A 15566-nucleotide genomic window follows, 5' to 3' on the forward strand; every position below is an offset into this window, starting at 1 on the left:
ATAATAGGAGAAAGAAGGAAAGAAACAAATGAACAACCACAACCCGAGAAAAAAAAAAAAATATACAGGGACATGCTGTTCACGTGAGGGAGCCGAAAAGAAAATACAGCATAAGGTACTCCAATTTGGTATATGAGTGTTTTCACTATATTCCACAACCACAATTAACAAACCAATAATGTCCAACCCATCAAAGAATCCAAAACGAGAGCACATGGCTTATTATACATGGTGGCTTCTGAAGCGACCAATAAGTCTGCACTGTTCTGGAAGCAAAGAAGAGATTACTTGTTCATTGAGTGGAAAAAGCTCACCATCAATGCCGCAGCCATTGTGAGTGTGCTTTCCAGGCTTAATCTTCACTGACTTTACCTGCATCCAAATGGAAGTGGAGTTATAAGGGTTAGAATACAATTTAAATAATTAAATCCACTTCTTATCAACTTAAGCTTTTTGGATAAGTGGTGATTTATATACAACGCAATACTTTAGACAACAATAGAACACGTAGAATGATAAGTCTTGGGAGAGGTGGTGGATCTTAAAGGGAAATGATCGAATCTGCCCACATGCAACTGCAACATATTGACTAACCCAACTTCACACAACCCATGTCCAACGGGTGACAATAGTGTCACATGCAGTCTGCTACAAATTGCAAGTAAAATTTAAGAAATGCAGCTGGATATAATTTCATTGATTTTTTTTTTTTTTTTAAATTTAAACTGTCTCTCCTGACCCACCTCCCACTCCCCCCAAAAAAGTGCAAAGGCGTTGCTAGAGTAATGACCTTACCTTTACATATTCAACATAGGGCAGTGAAAGGTGTCGACCCAACTGCAGCAGTATGAAAAATCTCAAAAGTCTCAACCGCCCACTTCCATGAACCAAGAGCAAATCCATGGTGTTGTCATCGTGCTCAGATCTTGGTGCCACCACCTGAGAATTCTGAACAGTTCTGCATGCATGGTTGCAAACCAGAATGCCAAGATATTGTCCTTTTGTGACAACCCACTTATCTTCACATCGAGGCATGACTTCCCTCCTCATTCCTGTTTCTACATCGTCAGATGGCCCCGGCAATTCAATTGGCTTTTCTACATCCCAATTAGGCTCACTATCCCACTTTGGTTCACTGTCCCATATTGGGCCTGGATCAGATAGTGTAGACGAAATATCCTCCTTATCATTGGTTGCAGCATTCGTCCAAGAACATCTAGAGGTATCATTTGTGGCAGTCAATCCAGTCCATCCTTTATCAGCCCTCGACTTCGACCTGGTCCTCGGCCAGTTTGGAGTGGTTGATAGGGGTAGCTGAGGATGAATAACTTCTGTCTCTGCTGTTACGTTGCTCCTCCCAGATGACAGGCGTTTTGCTTTTGGATCCAGGCCACGTACATACTCAGATGGTTCAGTGCTAGCATGAGTGCTACTACATGTAGTATCCAAGTCTCCGCCAGACATTCGACTAGGGGTCATTATCGAGTCAATGCTAGATAGACTAGAGGCTCTGGGAATGCCATCTTTGCTTGATCTCCTCATAATGTCTGTGTACAGTTCTGATATGTCAACTACTTCCTGCTCGGTTGTGAAGTTTCCCTCACGATCCTCTTTGGATGCTGGAAGATATTCCACTTCATAGTTGTACTTTGGCAAGCATAAAAACTTGAGAAACCCAGCAACAAAATATCGCAGAGGACCAAAGCGCTTCTGATATTTCTCAGAAAGTTCTAATACTACAACAAATTGGAAATACAGACATAAATGACAAATATTTTTATCGGATAAGTACATACACAACAGATATTTTATAACTAATCGCATATCATTGTACCATGCATTTGATACATCACCATCAACTGTAACTCCTTCCAACTATATTTAGTAGTTAATAATATTTCTGTTTAACCACTACGTCTATCATTTACTTAACAATATCAAAGGACTGCTAACAGGTCACAACATTATTAAATATCCAGAATTTCTAGCCGACAATAAACACTATACCATAAATTAAAACCAGCATCTTCTTGACAGGAAGAAAAAAAAAAGTCATTGCTGGACTACAAACGCACCAGGCCAAACAATAACTACAGCATCAGAATCAGCCCCTCGACTTGGACACTCCAATTGAACAGGTCGTGTAACAAGGGAGAATCCATGCATGCAAATAGGCTAGCATACAATGGCAGGTGTGGGAATTATGCTAAAAAGTACTTTCAACTATGTTCACGTGACTAATGAAGATAGAAGATCAACATAATTCAGAAAATAGAAGGCAGTTATGACTCTTAACAACTTGGCAGAAAAAGAAGAAGAAACAAGTTATTATAAAGAAAGGTCACATGCATGAACTGTACAACCATACAGGTATGAAAGTTCCAGTCATATCAGGAGATGTAAAGGTCACCATAATTAGATAAAATACACACAAATTTGGAGAAATAAGTAATGTTATCTTGTCACACAGCTGCATTTATTAGGTCAGGCATCAGGATGTCAGCTCAAGCCTTCAAATTGAATGCGCCAAAAGAGAAAATCTTTCTCTTCAGCAGATATTTTTGGTTAAAATACAACCATCTACATAATAGTGGAAACTGCAATTAAACTTGCATTCAGCAGTATGAACATGTGTTTGCGACACTAAAAAACGAACGAAGCTTAAACATTTTTTCACATCATTGACCCAATTCAAACCAAAAATCACAAAATCTCAAGCTCCCAAATGGTACAATATGTTTTTTTTTTTTTTTTTTGATAAGTACATTTTATTTTTTAATGACAATATGTGAAATTAACTATCACCACCCTTAGGTTAACTTATCAGACACTGTTGAGAGGTGCTCATCAGTTTAAACTATAGATTTCGTCCTTTTCCTACCTCTTTTAGCACCTAATTAAGCAAAACATGAAGTACAACCACATAATGGAGTCACCTTTTTTTTCAAAAAATAAAAGATAACGAAACACAAAAATAGGGTAAATGCCTGAAATTAAGCAAGCCTCAAGTGTGAATCATGTTTTCTCATCTGACAATTAGCAACAAAGCATTCTTCTTCAAACTTCGTTTTTTTTTATTAGTAAATAAGATTTTATTGATCGTAGGAATAGGCAAAAGCCCAAGTACATGGGTCATATACAAGATTCAAGAGCAGCGCCTAGGACTTCAAACTTCATTATAGTCAAGCATCAACGAGCATGAAAGTTAAAAATATAGATGACCCAGAAACAAGAGAAAAACAAAATGCAAATAATTGTCATCAAAATTGTGAAATTTGTTTTCTTTCACTATTTGCTACTAAGAATATAGGGCAAATGGGAAATTAATCAACCGCAATAAAATCGAGGGCTTAAAAAATGCAATACCAAGGATCGTAGTTTACCATCACTGACAAAACCAAAATATGAGACTGTCATCCCGAAGTGAATAACACCTCTCTGAATCCACTCAATGGCAAAAACATCTGTAGCTGTAAGACCTCCCTGAAACCAACAAAAAAATTTCATTAAGATGAATACAGTTTTTATAAAGGACCATGACCACAATAGAGATAAGAAGGTATTCTAAAAGAACAAGTCTATGAAAAAGCTTAGAACTTGAAAAAAACTACGATGGTAAAATAGCGAAAGGTGAAATGATGCTACTAAAACTGAAACTGTTTGTCAATTAACACAAATCACCAAAATGACATGATATTTAGATTTGGACGCCATTAGTTATCTTTTCTTGATAAGCAATTGAAGAATTTATTAGAAAATACAAAAAGGCAAAGTCCAAGTACTCAGGAAGTATAGAAGAGAAACACCTAAATAGGATTAAAAGAAGATACAAGAAAATCGTGAAAACTCTTTTTTTTTTTTGGGGTAAAGAAAATTTTATTGATCATAAAATAGGCAAAAGCCCAGGTATATGTGATACATAAGAGCGTCACCTTAGCGTGCTAGTTCAGCAATACAAGAAATTCATGGAAACTCATTCCATTGAAATCAATTACAACCAACCAATGGAAGTAAAGTACTGAAAAACAATTTCCTAAGCTCTTCCATTGATCGTTCTCAATCTTCGAAACTTCTGTCATTCCTTTCCCTCCAAATGCACTACCATAACCATATTAGGATCATCTTCCATATTGTTGCAATATGAGAGTTACCCTGAAGACCTCTTCAAGAAGCTAAGAGATCAATCACCCTTCTTGGCATCACCCAAGTTATTCCCACCCGAGTGAAGAAGTTGTTCCATAATGTCATGGCAATCTCACAATGAAGTAATACATGATCAACTGACTCCCCACTCTTTTTGCACATACAACACCACTCCAAGACAATGAATCGATGTTTCAAGTTGTCAAGTGTAAGTATCTTCCCCAACGAAGTTGTCCATACAAAGAAGGGTGCCTATAAGGGTGCCCTTGTCTTCCAAATGCTCTTCCATGGGGATGGGTTGGTTGTATGTGTGTGCATGGCCTGATAGAAAGAGTGGGCAGTGAACTTCCCCTTCTTGGAGTGACACCAGAAAATCTTGTCATCAACTTCCTCCTTATGCGAGTGGAATATATGAGATCATAAAACTCTGATTAGAATTAATAAAAGCTGCCCAAAGGTACAGAGTGTTGATAAAGAAAGTTTTGAGCTCCTCCATTGTTCGCTCACTCAAAATTTCTATCATTCCAGTTTCAGCATGCTAGACAAATAGAGATTATCTTCCACAATGCTGCAATTTGTGAGCTGCCATATGACCCTCTCCAATCAATAGGTCTACCATCCTTTTAAGCATAACCTAAAACCAACCCAACTAGACCAAGTAAGGCACTCCACAAAGCACTAGCAACTCCCAATCATGAACGGCTCTATAAAAACTAAAAATCCACTGAGGGCAGTCACTAGAAAACTCCAAGAGATCAGTCACTAAAGCCTCCTATGCTCCTATAATACCATACAGTTTCTCTGAGTGCCCTATCACCAAACCATAAGTCATGCCGTAATTGAGTCCAAGAGCCATTACCCACAACAAGTCTAGTATGGTTAGAAAAAACCCCTTGTCTACTCTGGATGTTTTCATAACCCCACCCCATGTAATCCATGTACCTCATTAGAGCACCACACAGGTTTATCATGGTGGTTACTGCATAAATGGTGAAACCTCCCAGAGTTGGCCGATGATAACCAAGCATTTCCAGAATCCAACAAGATTGTGTTATACTTTCTGTCCATGCTTCATAGTCATCTAGGTTATATCTTTGGATGATAAAAAATATATTGCAATCCTTCTAAGGGTAAGGATAGCCCTAATAAATAAAGAAACATGTTTTGATCAAATGGCTTTAACAAACAGCTAATTGCATCTTTGCCAACACGTTAAAAAACATGACTATAAATCAATTGTTTGACAACCATACGGGAAAGAATTTACTTATAATGTAACAGGCGACTAAATAATTAAAGAGGTTTAAAGCGGATTGCCCGAGTGCCATCAATACCATTCATATTAAATGTACTACAAGAAAATAATGGTGTCAAAGCATTAATTTGTAATATAACAAGCAGCTAGTTCTAAATAGATGCAATGTCCATTTTAATGAAAAGTGTTACCTTCACAATAGCCATTGCAGCAGAAACAGGATCTCTGACTCCAAGAACAGTCCAAACTAATGAATTATCAGAACCAGCAGGTATAATTCCAATGGGTATAGAAATTCCCTCTTTCTGGTTGTCCCTAGTAAGTAGACCATTTAGAACCTGCATAATAACCAAGACCGTGTGATTTAATAGACATAAAAAAGATGGAAAGTACTTGCACCATATCAAACAGTAGGAAACATAAAGGAGCAGCATCCTGGAATCAGATTTGACATTATTAAACTAGGTGAAATAGAAGTTCGTTTCACTGCCACAAAAAAAAAAAAAATCCATCTGAATAATTCAGTTGGAGAATAAAATCCTACCATAGTGTTAAATTAACAAAGATATCGAGCAAAAGTTTCTTGGATAAAAACAAATAGAAAAACTTTTAAATGCTAGCTGTAACGCCCCATCCCTAGCCATATATTGGCCCGTACTCTAAAAGGACTAGTTAATGGTACAATTGGAGCCTCATTGGAACCATTATAAAGAGCAAGTCTCCCTCTCAAGAAATGTGAGATCTCTTACACCACTTATACACATTAGTTAGTACTCAGTACGAGGGTATCACAATCTCCCCCCTCCCCTTAAATTCTCAACGTCCTCGTCAAGCTAGTCTATCGTAGATGGTATGACTCAAGTCTCACATTTCTAGTTGGAATATGCTCTGATATCATTAGTAATGCCCCATGGGAGGCCCTAGCCACATTTAGTCCTATACTCCAAAAGAACTAGTCAATGGTACAGTTGGAGCCCCATTGGAGCCATTATAAAGAGCAAGAATTTTTACTTCCCAAACAATGTGAGATCTCATACACCACTACACAAATCAATTAGTACTCAGTACGGGTCACACTAAGAAGAAGGCAAAAGTCTATCATACTATTAATCTAGATATTCTATTCAATGTTTTCATTGATGCACACCCAAAACTATACAATCCTAAAACCAGCCACTAACAATACTCCTACAAGGAGGGGGTGCAATCCACTATGGGTCAGTTTAAAACTAAACCACATCAACACAAACAACCTGAAACTTGAATCTCTGCAAATGTGAAGGTTACTCCTAAAGATGGCTACAGGCTTAATTACTAAAGCCCGAGACTTACATCTTTCAAGGCTTGGGCATAGTAACTATAAAGCCAGAAATCACGAAGTCTATTGTCTAAATGCCTTTTATGCAAGCACTAAGGAGTATACAGGGAGTATACAAATGAATACACCTAGTTACAAGTTAGAAGCTAGAAAGTGATACTAGAAAGTCATGAAAGCTAGTTGAGTACAAACAGAAACCCAAAGAAATAAGGTGTGGACCAACTGCAGGTTCCTTGGTTTGGTTTCATTCACTTGTCCCATTGCTTAGTTTAATTATGCCTATGAGAGTGTCTTTGGAGGATGCTATTCAACACACCAAATAATAGTTGGGGATATGATTGGTGTTCCCATGAGGTTTTTGAGTTTTTTTGAGGTTGGCTTTTGGAAGGGGATGGGGGGATCTTTCCCAGTTATGAGGTGGGCGATGGATCAAAGGTGAGGTTTTGGCATGATGTGAGGTGTGGAGATCAGTTTCTGAATGGTGCTTTCCAGATTTTTTTTACCATCACATGTTTGAAGGAGGCATCTATGGCATATCTTCTGCTCTCTCATGATTCTTACCAATGGTCCATTCACTTCAGTGGAGAGGCTATGACTAGTAGGAGGATATCTTGACATCGTTCTTTAATTGATTGTATTTGAACAAGGCAAGCGGGGTAGTGTACATAAACTTTTATGGGGCCCTTCTAATAAAGGAGTATTTGGTGTTTTATAACATCTTACGTTTCCGTGTTCATACCCCATTCCCATGGAAGATAATCGGTCAAAATAAAGCTCCCTTAGGAATATCTTTTTTTCTTTCTTTTTGCAAGGACAACGGCTTTAGGAAAGGTTCTTACCCTAGATAATTGTAGAAAGTAACAAATTATAGTAGTTGATTGGTGTTGTATGAGTGAGAAAAGTGGGGAAATGGTCACTTATCAAAAAGAAAAGTGGGGAAATAGTAGATCATTTTTTACTTCTCTGTGAGGTAGCCAAGTCTTTAGACCATATCATGAGACATTGGCGTAGAGCATAAGAATACTCTATAGATGTTCATTAAAGCCTATTTATGCTTCCCTACTCATGGACAAGAAATCATGACATAGACTAATAAGATGCATAGTGCTTCTAACTTAGTCAACTGATGCATGAGGTCAGTCATCTGTAAAACAAATGACACCATGACAGCTGCCAAACAAATAGAATGTCAGTTGCCCAACAAAAGTTAAGAGCAGTACATGAAACTGTTCCTCAATCACCAAGGATTGACAAACTTTGGCTGCTGCTGACATCATTTCATGGATGGTTGGTTAAGCAAGATGATCCTATGTAGCCCCCAAAGGCCAGTTGTAACGCTCCAAGGAGGCTCAAGCCACATCTGGGCCTATACTCTTAAATGACTAGTCAATGATACAATTCAAGCCCCATTGGAACCATTATAAAGAGCAAGAACTTCTCCTTCTCAAGTAACGTGAGATCTCATACACCACCTAACCTTATCACACAATATGGGATATCACAATCTCCCCCTCTTAAATTCCCGACATCCTCGTCGGGCCCGTCATTCGCAAGTGGCACGGCTCAAGTCTCACATTTTTTGTTGGGATTGACTCTGATACCATTTGTAAAGCCTCAAGGGAGGCTCAAACCACATCTAGGCCTATACTCCAAAAGGACTAGTCAATGATAAAATTGGAGCCCCATTGGAACCATTATAAAGAGCAAAAACTTCTTCTTCCTGAGCAATATGAAATCTTATACACCATTTACCCTATCACACAGTATGGGATATCACACTAGCCATCCATAATAGTACTATTACTATCAAAGATATTCCTGGAAATACAAATACACACCAAAAGTGCACGCTAATTGAATAAGACTTCAAAATCATCTCAAACTACTCAAACTACAAAGCCCAAAATTCAACACGAATTGCCTGTTGGGAGAAAAAGCAAACAAGTGAAATAATAACCACACTAACATCTAAGTCAAACAACCAAAACTGTAGACTTGTTTTGAAACTAAATTTAACAACTTACCTTTCCAAATCATTGATTTGTTTTAACAACTAAATTATAACACATGCAAGAATTCTTGGTAAAAGCTGCTTCAATTGATCCAACGTAAGGACCTCGTATTGTTCGATGGAAACTTCCAGGAAACTAGAAGCTCAATGGAGTGGACGATACTTTTTTTTATCGATTATGGAGTGAACAATACGTTACATGCAAAAGTAAAAGAAAAGTACTAGATCAAAGAACTTACAAAAGTAAGTTTACAAACTAAGGTAGTTTAATATAATACATCATATCTACTTTACAACATAAAGTACTTTACAAGTACCATATCAAGCCACATTAGTTTGTAAGTTTTTTTGTGAAAGATCCCTTTGTAGACCAAACATTTATCAAAGCAAAAAGAAAGATCTATAGAACACACAACAAAAATAAACAAGAATGGCTAATGCAAATGTCTTACCTCATTAATTATACCATCACCTCCAACACATATGATACCTGAAAGAAGTACAAAGTTCAACAAATGGGTAAAACAATATAAACGATGAACATAAACAACAAGCATAAGCAAATCAAATCCAATAAAACAGATGCTGTGATATGATTAGTTGAGATAGTACCATCAGGACAAGTGTTGATATCAACACTGGATGCAAGTTTTCTAGCATGGCCGGCAGATGTGGTTTTTATGACCTCCAATTTAAACCCTGCAAGCTGTCACAGTTTGCACCTCCACATGAATTTTGTTAGCATATAAATTAAATGGTTAAATTGACCTCTTCCCACCAGCTTAAACTTTTGGGACAATTGGTGATATAACAAGAGTACAAACAAAAAATTTCCCAAGAAGTTTTTCATTTTTATAGAGGATTAAAGCAACCAACTACTTTAACCATAAAGGTCAAGTTCCATTGCTTTTATACTTCACTAAAAATAGATGTAAAAAAATATTTGGAGAGCTTAAAAAGGAAAAGGAAGGAATTAAACATGATTATTGCCCCAATCCCGCACCTTGAGTAGTTGCTAGCATGACAAATTATAAGTCAATGTCACGTGCCCACTCCTTATTTGGAACCTAGCATGACAACTGGAGCCTCTGCCGTTGTATGTGGCAGTTCTATAATTATATTGATTTAAGGGAACATCTTAGAACAAGAAGTTAGACTTAGACTTGAAGAAGTGGATACCATATTTCAACTCTAGAAATATGAGGAGAAGCTTGGAGCATTTTTCTGTACAAAACTAGAGGTTTTGGGGGTCAACAAAGTTTTATGTTTGGTCATAGACCAATATTTCCTCTTGCATTTGGCTTTTGGACAAGAAAGCTATTCATGACTTACTATTGGTATTGATCTTATTTATGGTTTTCACTAGTTATTTGGATTTGGGCTTAGTAGATGAAGCCCAAGGAGTCCAAGTCCATTACGAATTATGTGCACAGATGACAGGCTATTTTTCAGCAACTATTGCTCTATGGACTGTGCGAGGAAACCATATCTGAGGTGTGATGCCAAGGAAACCAAGATGTGATGATTATTTTTTTCCTAAATAATAAGAGAATTTTATTACCAAGTAAATAGGCATAATCCAAGTACATAGGAAGTATATAAGAGAAAACACCTAAATACAAGCTAGAAACTAGAAAAAGGCTAAAAGGAAATCATGAAGATTATCTCCATTCAATAAATGCTTACATGCACTCTCATTTATGATTTCAGTATTTTAATACAAAACAACTCTATTTATTATAAGGAATCTTTTTACTTGGCACTTCCTTTAGAATAAAAAAAATATATATTTTTAAGTCAGGTTCAATAGTAGCACTCCAGCTCCCTATAATTTTTTAAAAGTGACTTTATTATTAACCGTGGGGAGCAGGGTGTTGCATTATCACCATCATGAATAGCCTCAATCGCATTATTTCTTCGATGAAAGTTCGCCATGCGGTGAAAAAATTTCGAACACTTGTCACCTTCTTTCAGCCAAATGACCCGAGATTTTTGCCTCCATGAGATTTCCTCCATTAAAGTGAACTTTTCTAATTCATCCACCACTGCTTTTTTTCTCTCCAAATTCTCACCAGATATGTCCCCCATCAGCTCCCTTTCCTCCAAACTCTGCAACTGTTGCATCAAAAGTTTCCTTTTATTTTCCGTATTCTCAAACTCCTCCACATTCCATTCTTCAAATCTTTTTTTAAAGCTTTAAGTTCACTAGTCAATACAAAGCTCAGGGTACCAGAAAAAGAGTACAAAGACCACCACGACCTCACCCTATCCACAAAACCTCCATCCTTCAACAACATTTTCAAATTTAAAGTACCTATGCCCTCTCATAATGCCCCCACATTCCAACATTATAGGATAATGGTCAGAACACATTCTCGGTAACCTTTTCTGGCTCTAATCAGGAAAAAAAAACTTCCCAAGAAGTCGAAACCAGAAATCTGCCCATCCTCTAGACCATGCTCTTCCATTGGACCACATAAAATCCCCATCAACCATCGGTAAATTGATAAAATCAAGCTCAAAAATCAGATCTGAAAAAGAATTCATGTCCTGAGAGAAATAATTGTCCCCCACTGGCTCAAACTTTGTAACGTTGAAATCCCCACCAAAGCACCAAGGGACATCCCAACAGCAGCTAACCCCCACTATTTCCTCCCATAAAATTCTCCTAACATTATCCACATTAGGACTGTAAACCCCCACAAAAGCCCCATTTAATCCATCATCCACACTCTTGAATCGACAAGCCACCATAAATTCTCCCACATAATAATCTATCATCTCCACTACCCTCCTATTCCACATAACAATAATACCACCCAAAGCCCCTTTCGAAACTAAATCAACCCATCCCACACAATGACAACTCCATAAACTGTTAATGATTGTTTGATTAACATTTTTCAGCTTGGTTTCTAAAAATTAAAGTGTCGTCTGCAAAAAGAAGGTGTGAGACTTTTATGCTGCCCTGAGACTCATCTCCCACCAAAAATCCAGATAAGAATCTCCCATCCACCGACGCTTCAATCATTCTACTCAAAGCATCCATAACTAGAACAAAAAGGAAAGGAGACTAAGGTGTGATGATTATGCTTGAATATTCACATTTATTTTTCCCTAAAATTTTCTCGCAAACCCCACTTTTCAAATCCCTAAAATACCCAATCCTTGCAACTGTTCACAGAATTCTTCACGCAGCGTTTGTGCTACATCATTTTTGGTGTTAAACATGTCTACAACTTGGGGAAGATCACATAGAGGAAGATTGATATGACCGATAGTGAAGTAGTACTGTCTAAGTGAGAGATGAGATGTTTTTTCAAAATAATGGTGTGACACCACAGCCTTGCCACTCGATTAAACAATCTGGAAAGTTAAGTCTCTCAAACTATAGGCATATGCAGAGAAACATCTGGCGGCGACAGTAATGGAGAGAACAATGAAAATCAACGAGGTCAACAGGCAACAGGCAGGGCAGCAGACAAGTCCTCAAATGACACAATTTGGGGCTCCCCAAGGCCATCATTTACCCCCAAAGTCCTAGGTTTGATTGGATAAGAAATTTATTACAATACAATCCACATAAATATCACTGGAGATACTACAAAAGGGGTTAGGGTAGAAGTTCCCAAATAAGGTAAGTCCTATGATGTATAGTTATTGGCTTTCTTCTATTGAAGAATACTTTGATACAACAGATGATCAGAAAGAGTCTGGAAAAAATTGTGGTGGATGGGAATTGAAGGAGAGATTAGAAGATTGGGACAGCCACCTATAAACGCATGGCAAGAGATGAAAGCAAAGCTTTGTGATAAATTGTGCAATTAGCATGATAAATTGTATGAGCAATTAGAGAATTTAAAACAGGGCAGCATGACATTGGTGGAATATATGCGAAATTTGACTCCAACTCAAAGTCAATTGTGGAATCCCCACCAAACACTAGCTCGGTTCAAAACTAGTGTTCTGCTAATGGAAGCCCCATGTGTGAAGGAAATGATTGAAGATGATATTAATCACCAACTAGTGTCTGCTAATGGAGGTGGCTATTAAAGGTATCTCATCAAATGGAAGGGGAATCCGAGTTTTTACATACTTGGGCCACTGATGATGAGTTCCAACCCCTTAACCCCCCGACCTCTATGAACAATGAAGCCTTTAAATTGCCAGGGTCAAGTTTTCTCAAGCCAAGGAAAGATGATGGAGACAAGTGGCAGCAGCCCTTATAAAGTTAATAAAAGGCATGGAAGAGATTCTTTCATGGTCCAAGCTTTATTTTTGGCATTATGTTAGATGATGAGGAGCCTACTTGGGAGCTTGCAAAGTTTAATTTGAGTCTAACTGAATTTTTTGATGTATTTTGACCTATTATCACTATTGGATTTAAATTATGGGTTCCACTAGTTATTTGGGTTTGGGGTTGGTAGTTGAAGCCCAAGGAGTCCAAGTCCATCAGGGTTAGGAAACTTTTACTAGATTTTCTTTTACGTGCATAGTTTGCACTAAAATATTAATAACCGACCTTACTTATCCAGTATACATATCATGTGTATGTGCGCGCACGCATGCGCTCATGTGAATGACCTATCTCAACAATCAGCAGAAACAATCAGCATTTTGGAGGTGCAGGTTAAATTATTGGTTTATGACATACCTTAAATATTGGTTCCACGATGCCATGGAAAACTTTACTAGAACGACCACGTCCAGAGCGTGGGTTTAATATCACAAGCATTTTTGGCGGATTCTTACATTTGAAGAGTAATTCGGGAGGAGTATCGGGCGGAAGTAATTCTGAAGAAGCCTGCTTCTTTGAAGAAACCAAAGGGTGAGGCAAACAATTTACAAAACACTGCTGATCTGCAAACCCAGCAACCCATCCAACTGCTTCTTCCATGGTAGGAGCAAAGAAGCGAAAATCCTTGCGACTTCTTTGTGGTTTGATAAGACAAGAGAGGCAACGCGAACCCTTCTTTAATGGATATGAATGCACAGTAAAATGTCTGAGACCAACATTGTAGGAAACCTGACAAAGTCATTGAAGGGAATTGTTGAGTCCAGCATGCCAAAGCTGAAAGAGAGCTACAAATTCATAAAATCATTTGTACTCGAATCTACTGGCATGGAAGAAAGAGCTTACAGATACGACGTCATCAAGATTCAGCATGTGAGAACTCCAAACTAAAGCCCTGCTGGTTAGCTTGGCATCGACGGCTTCCTGGCTGGTAATATCAGTGGTAGAGGTTTGCTGTGCATGAGTAGTATTCTCAGAAGAGGTCTTCCTCTTATCCCAAATTAGCTTTCCGGAGAAGACCGCACATCCCAACAAATCAGACTTCTCATCTCCTCCTGCAGCTGCGGGTCCTCCAATGTCAATCCTGTGCTCGAAGGTCTTGGCTTTGTCCGGGTCATCAGCAGGAGCTGCTGGGGCAGTGCCACCGGCACTGACCTCGCTGCTACGGCGTGTAGAAGCCTTGGCCTTGTTACGTTTCTCGGGAAGACAATGGGGGAGGAATGCTGGCCCCCCGTGGCTATTTGGGAACACAAACCCAAGCGCCTCAGAGACTGAGGAGGAGTAATCAGTCTCAAAGACGATGGCGTATTAACACTATTGCTATGCCTGGAAAGACTCGCACTCTTCTGCATATCTCCCTTTTGTGCTCGGATTTATTTGTTTTCTTACAAACAAACAGGGAATAAATATAATCGATACACGGCAAATGATGAGTTTTATCTTACATGAGCTGGGATATAAGCAGACAATGATGGTGAAAATTATTCAATCCCCAAAAGAGACCCACCGATGGCACAAAAGAGCAGATCAGCCTACATAAATTTAAACTCATTTCTTCAAAATTGAAATTAGGAAAGAAAAAAAAAAGATTATTATAAATAAAGCACCAAGCATAATGAATTGAATTGAAGATACATGGGGATGAGATGCATGGAAAACCAAGGAGATCGATCAGATCGAGGGCAACTCGATAAGAGAAATTGAGAGATAAGGAATCAAGAAAAAGAAAACCAAGAAGAAGAAGAAGAAGAAAAGAAAAGAAAGAAGACTTACACACACAGAGAGATGAATAGCAGATCCTAGTCACCGGAAGCTCCTGAGGATGCTATATATACCGTAATGTCTTACATGGGCAATGGCAGACGATGAATGAAAATAAGATATGCCAAAAGTCGCAGAGAAAGACTGAACCTAAGGGAGATAGGGCCCCTCCTTCGGGTTATTCATAATTCCATTTACTCGTTGTAGTTCAGGCAATATATTAGCTCTCCCAAGATTTTATTTTTACCTACTACTTTATTTACTTATTTATCATAGCGCATGATATTATATTTAAAATCGGATGAGGTCTATGAATCCCTTATGTAATTTTCATATGATTTAAAACCAGATGAGGTCTATGAATCCCTTAGCTAAGACAAATAAAGAATAAGGATAAGATAACCCCTTGCCTTCCTTAAAAAAAAAAAAAAAACGGAGTGGAACCACGTAAAAATTCATATTTATCGAATTATTATAATATTGTTGTGTATTTTTTCCTTTAAAATCGTTTATCCAAATATTCAATGTCACTGGTTTAAAGCCATTGATCCAAAAATCAAGTCCGAGAGAAATTTTGAATTGATTAAAAAATAAGAAGGTAAAATAAAAAAAGATGGGTACTGTAACAACTGGGCTTTAAGCCCAGCCCATAGGAGTCAACCCGTTCTTGAAGCCAGCCCGCGTGCATGTTCTGAGGGACACGAACGGCGCCGTTTTGGGTAAGTGATCCCTTTCTTTTCTCTTCTCCTTTCCTTCCGTCGGTTTCTTCTCCTTCCCTTTCTTC

The 15566-nt window shown here is 38.1% G+C and overlaps 1 protein-coding gene across 1 annotated transcript; it reads right to left on the minus strand.

Moving 5' to 3' along the window:
* Nucleotides 1-17: 17 nt before the first annotated feature.
* Nucleotides 18-14977, minus strand: LOC121244955 (sphingoid long-chain bases kinase 1). The gene is given in 10 exon segments (XM_041143207.1): nucleotides 18-372; nucleotides 796-1736; nucleotides 3384-3483; nucleotides 5590-5736; nucleotides 9180-9217; nucleotides 9340-9433; nucleotides 13382-13753; nucleotides 13868-14220; nucleotides 14223-14553; nucleotides 14797-14977. Coding segments are annotated over 9 exon segments (2346 nt in total). The 5' UTR covers nucleotides 14374-14553; nucleotides 14797-14977; the 3' UTR covers nucleotides 18-222.
* Nucleotides 14978-15566: the final 589 nt, after the last annotated feature.

Source organism: Juglans microcarpa x Juglans regia, chromosome 8S, assembly GCF_004785595.1.
Source record: "Juglans microcarpa x Juglans regia isolate MS1-56 chromosome 8S, Jm3101_v1.0, whole genome shotgun sequence".
In the NCBI taxonomy this organism is placed as follows: Eukaryota; Viridiplantae; Streptophyta; class Magnoliopsida; order Fagales; family Juglandaceae; genus Juglans; species Juglans microcarpa x Juglans regia.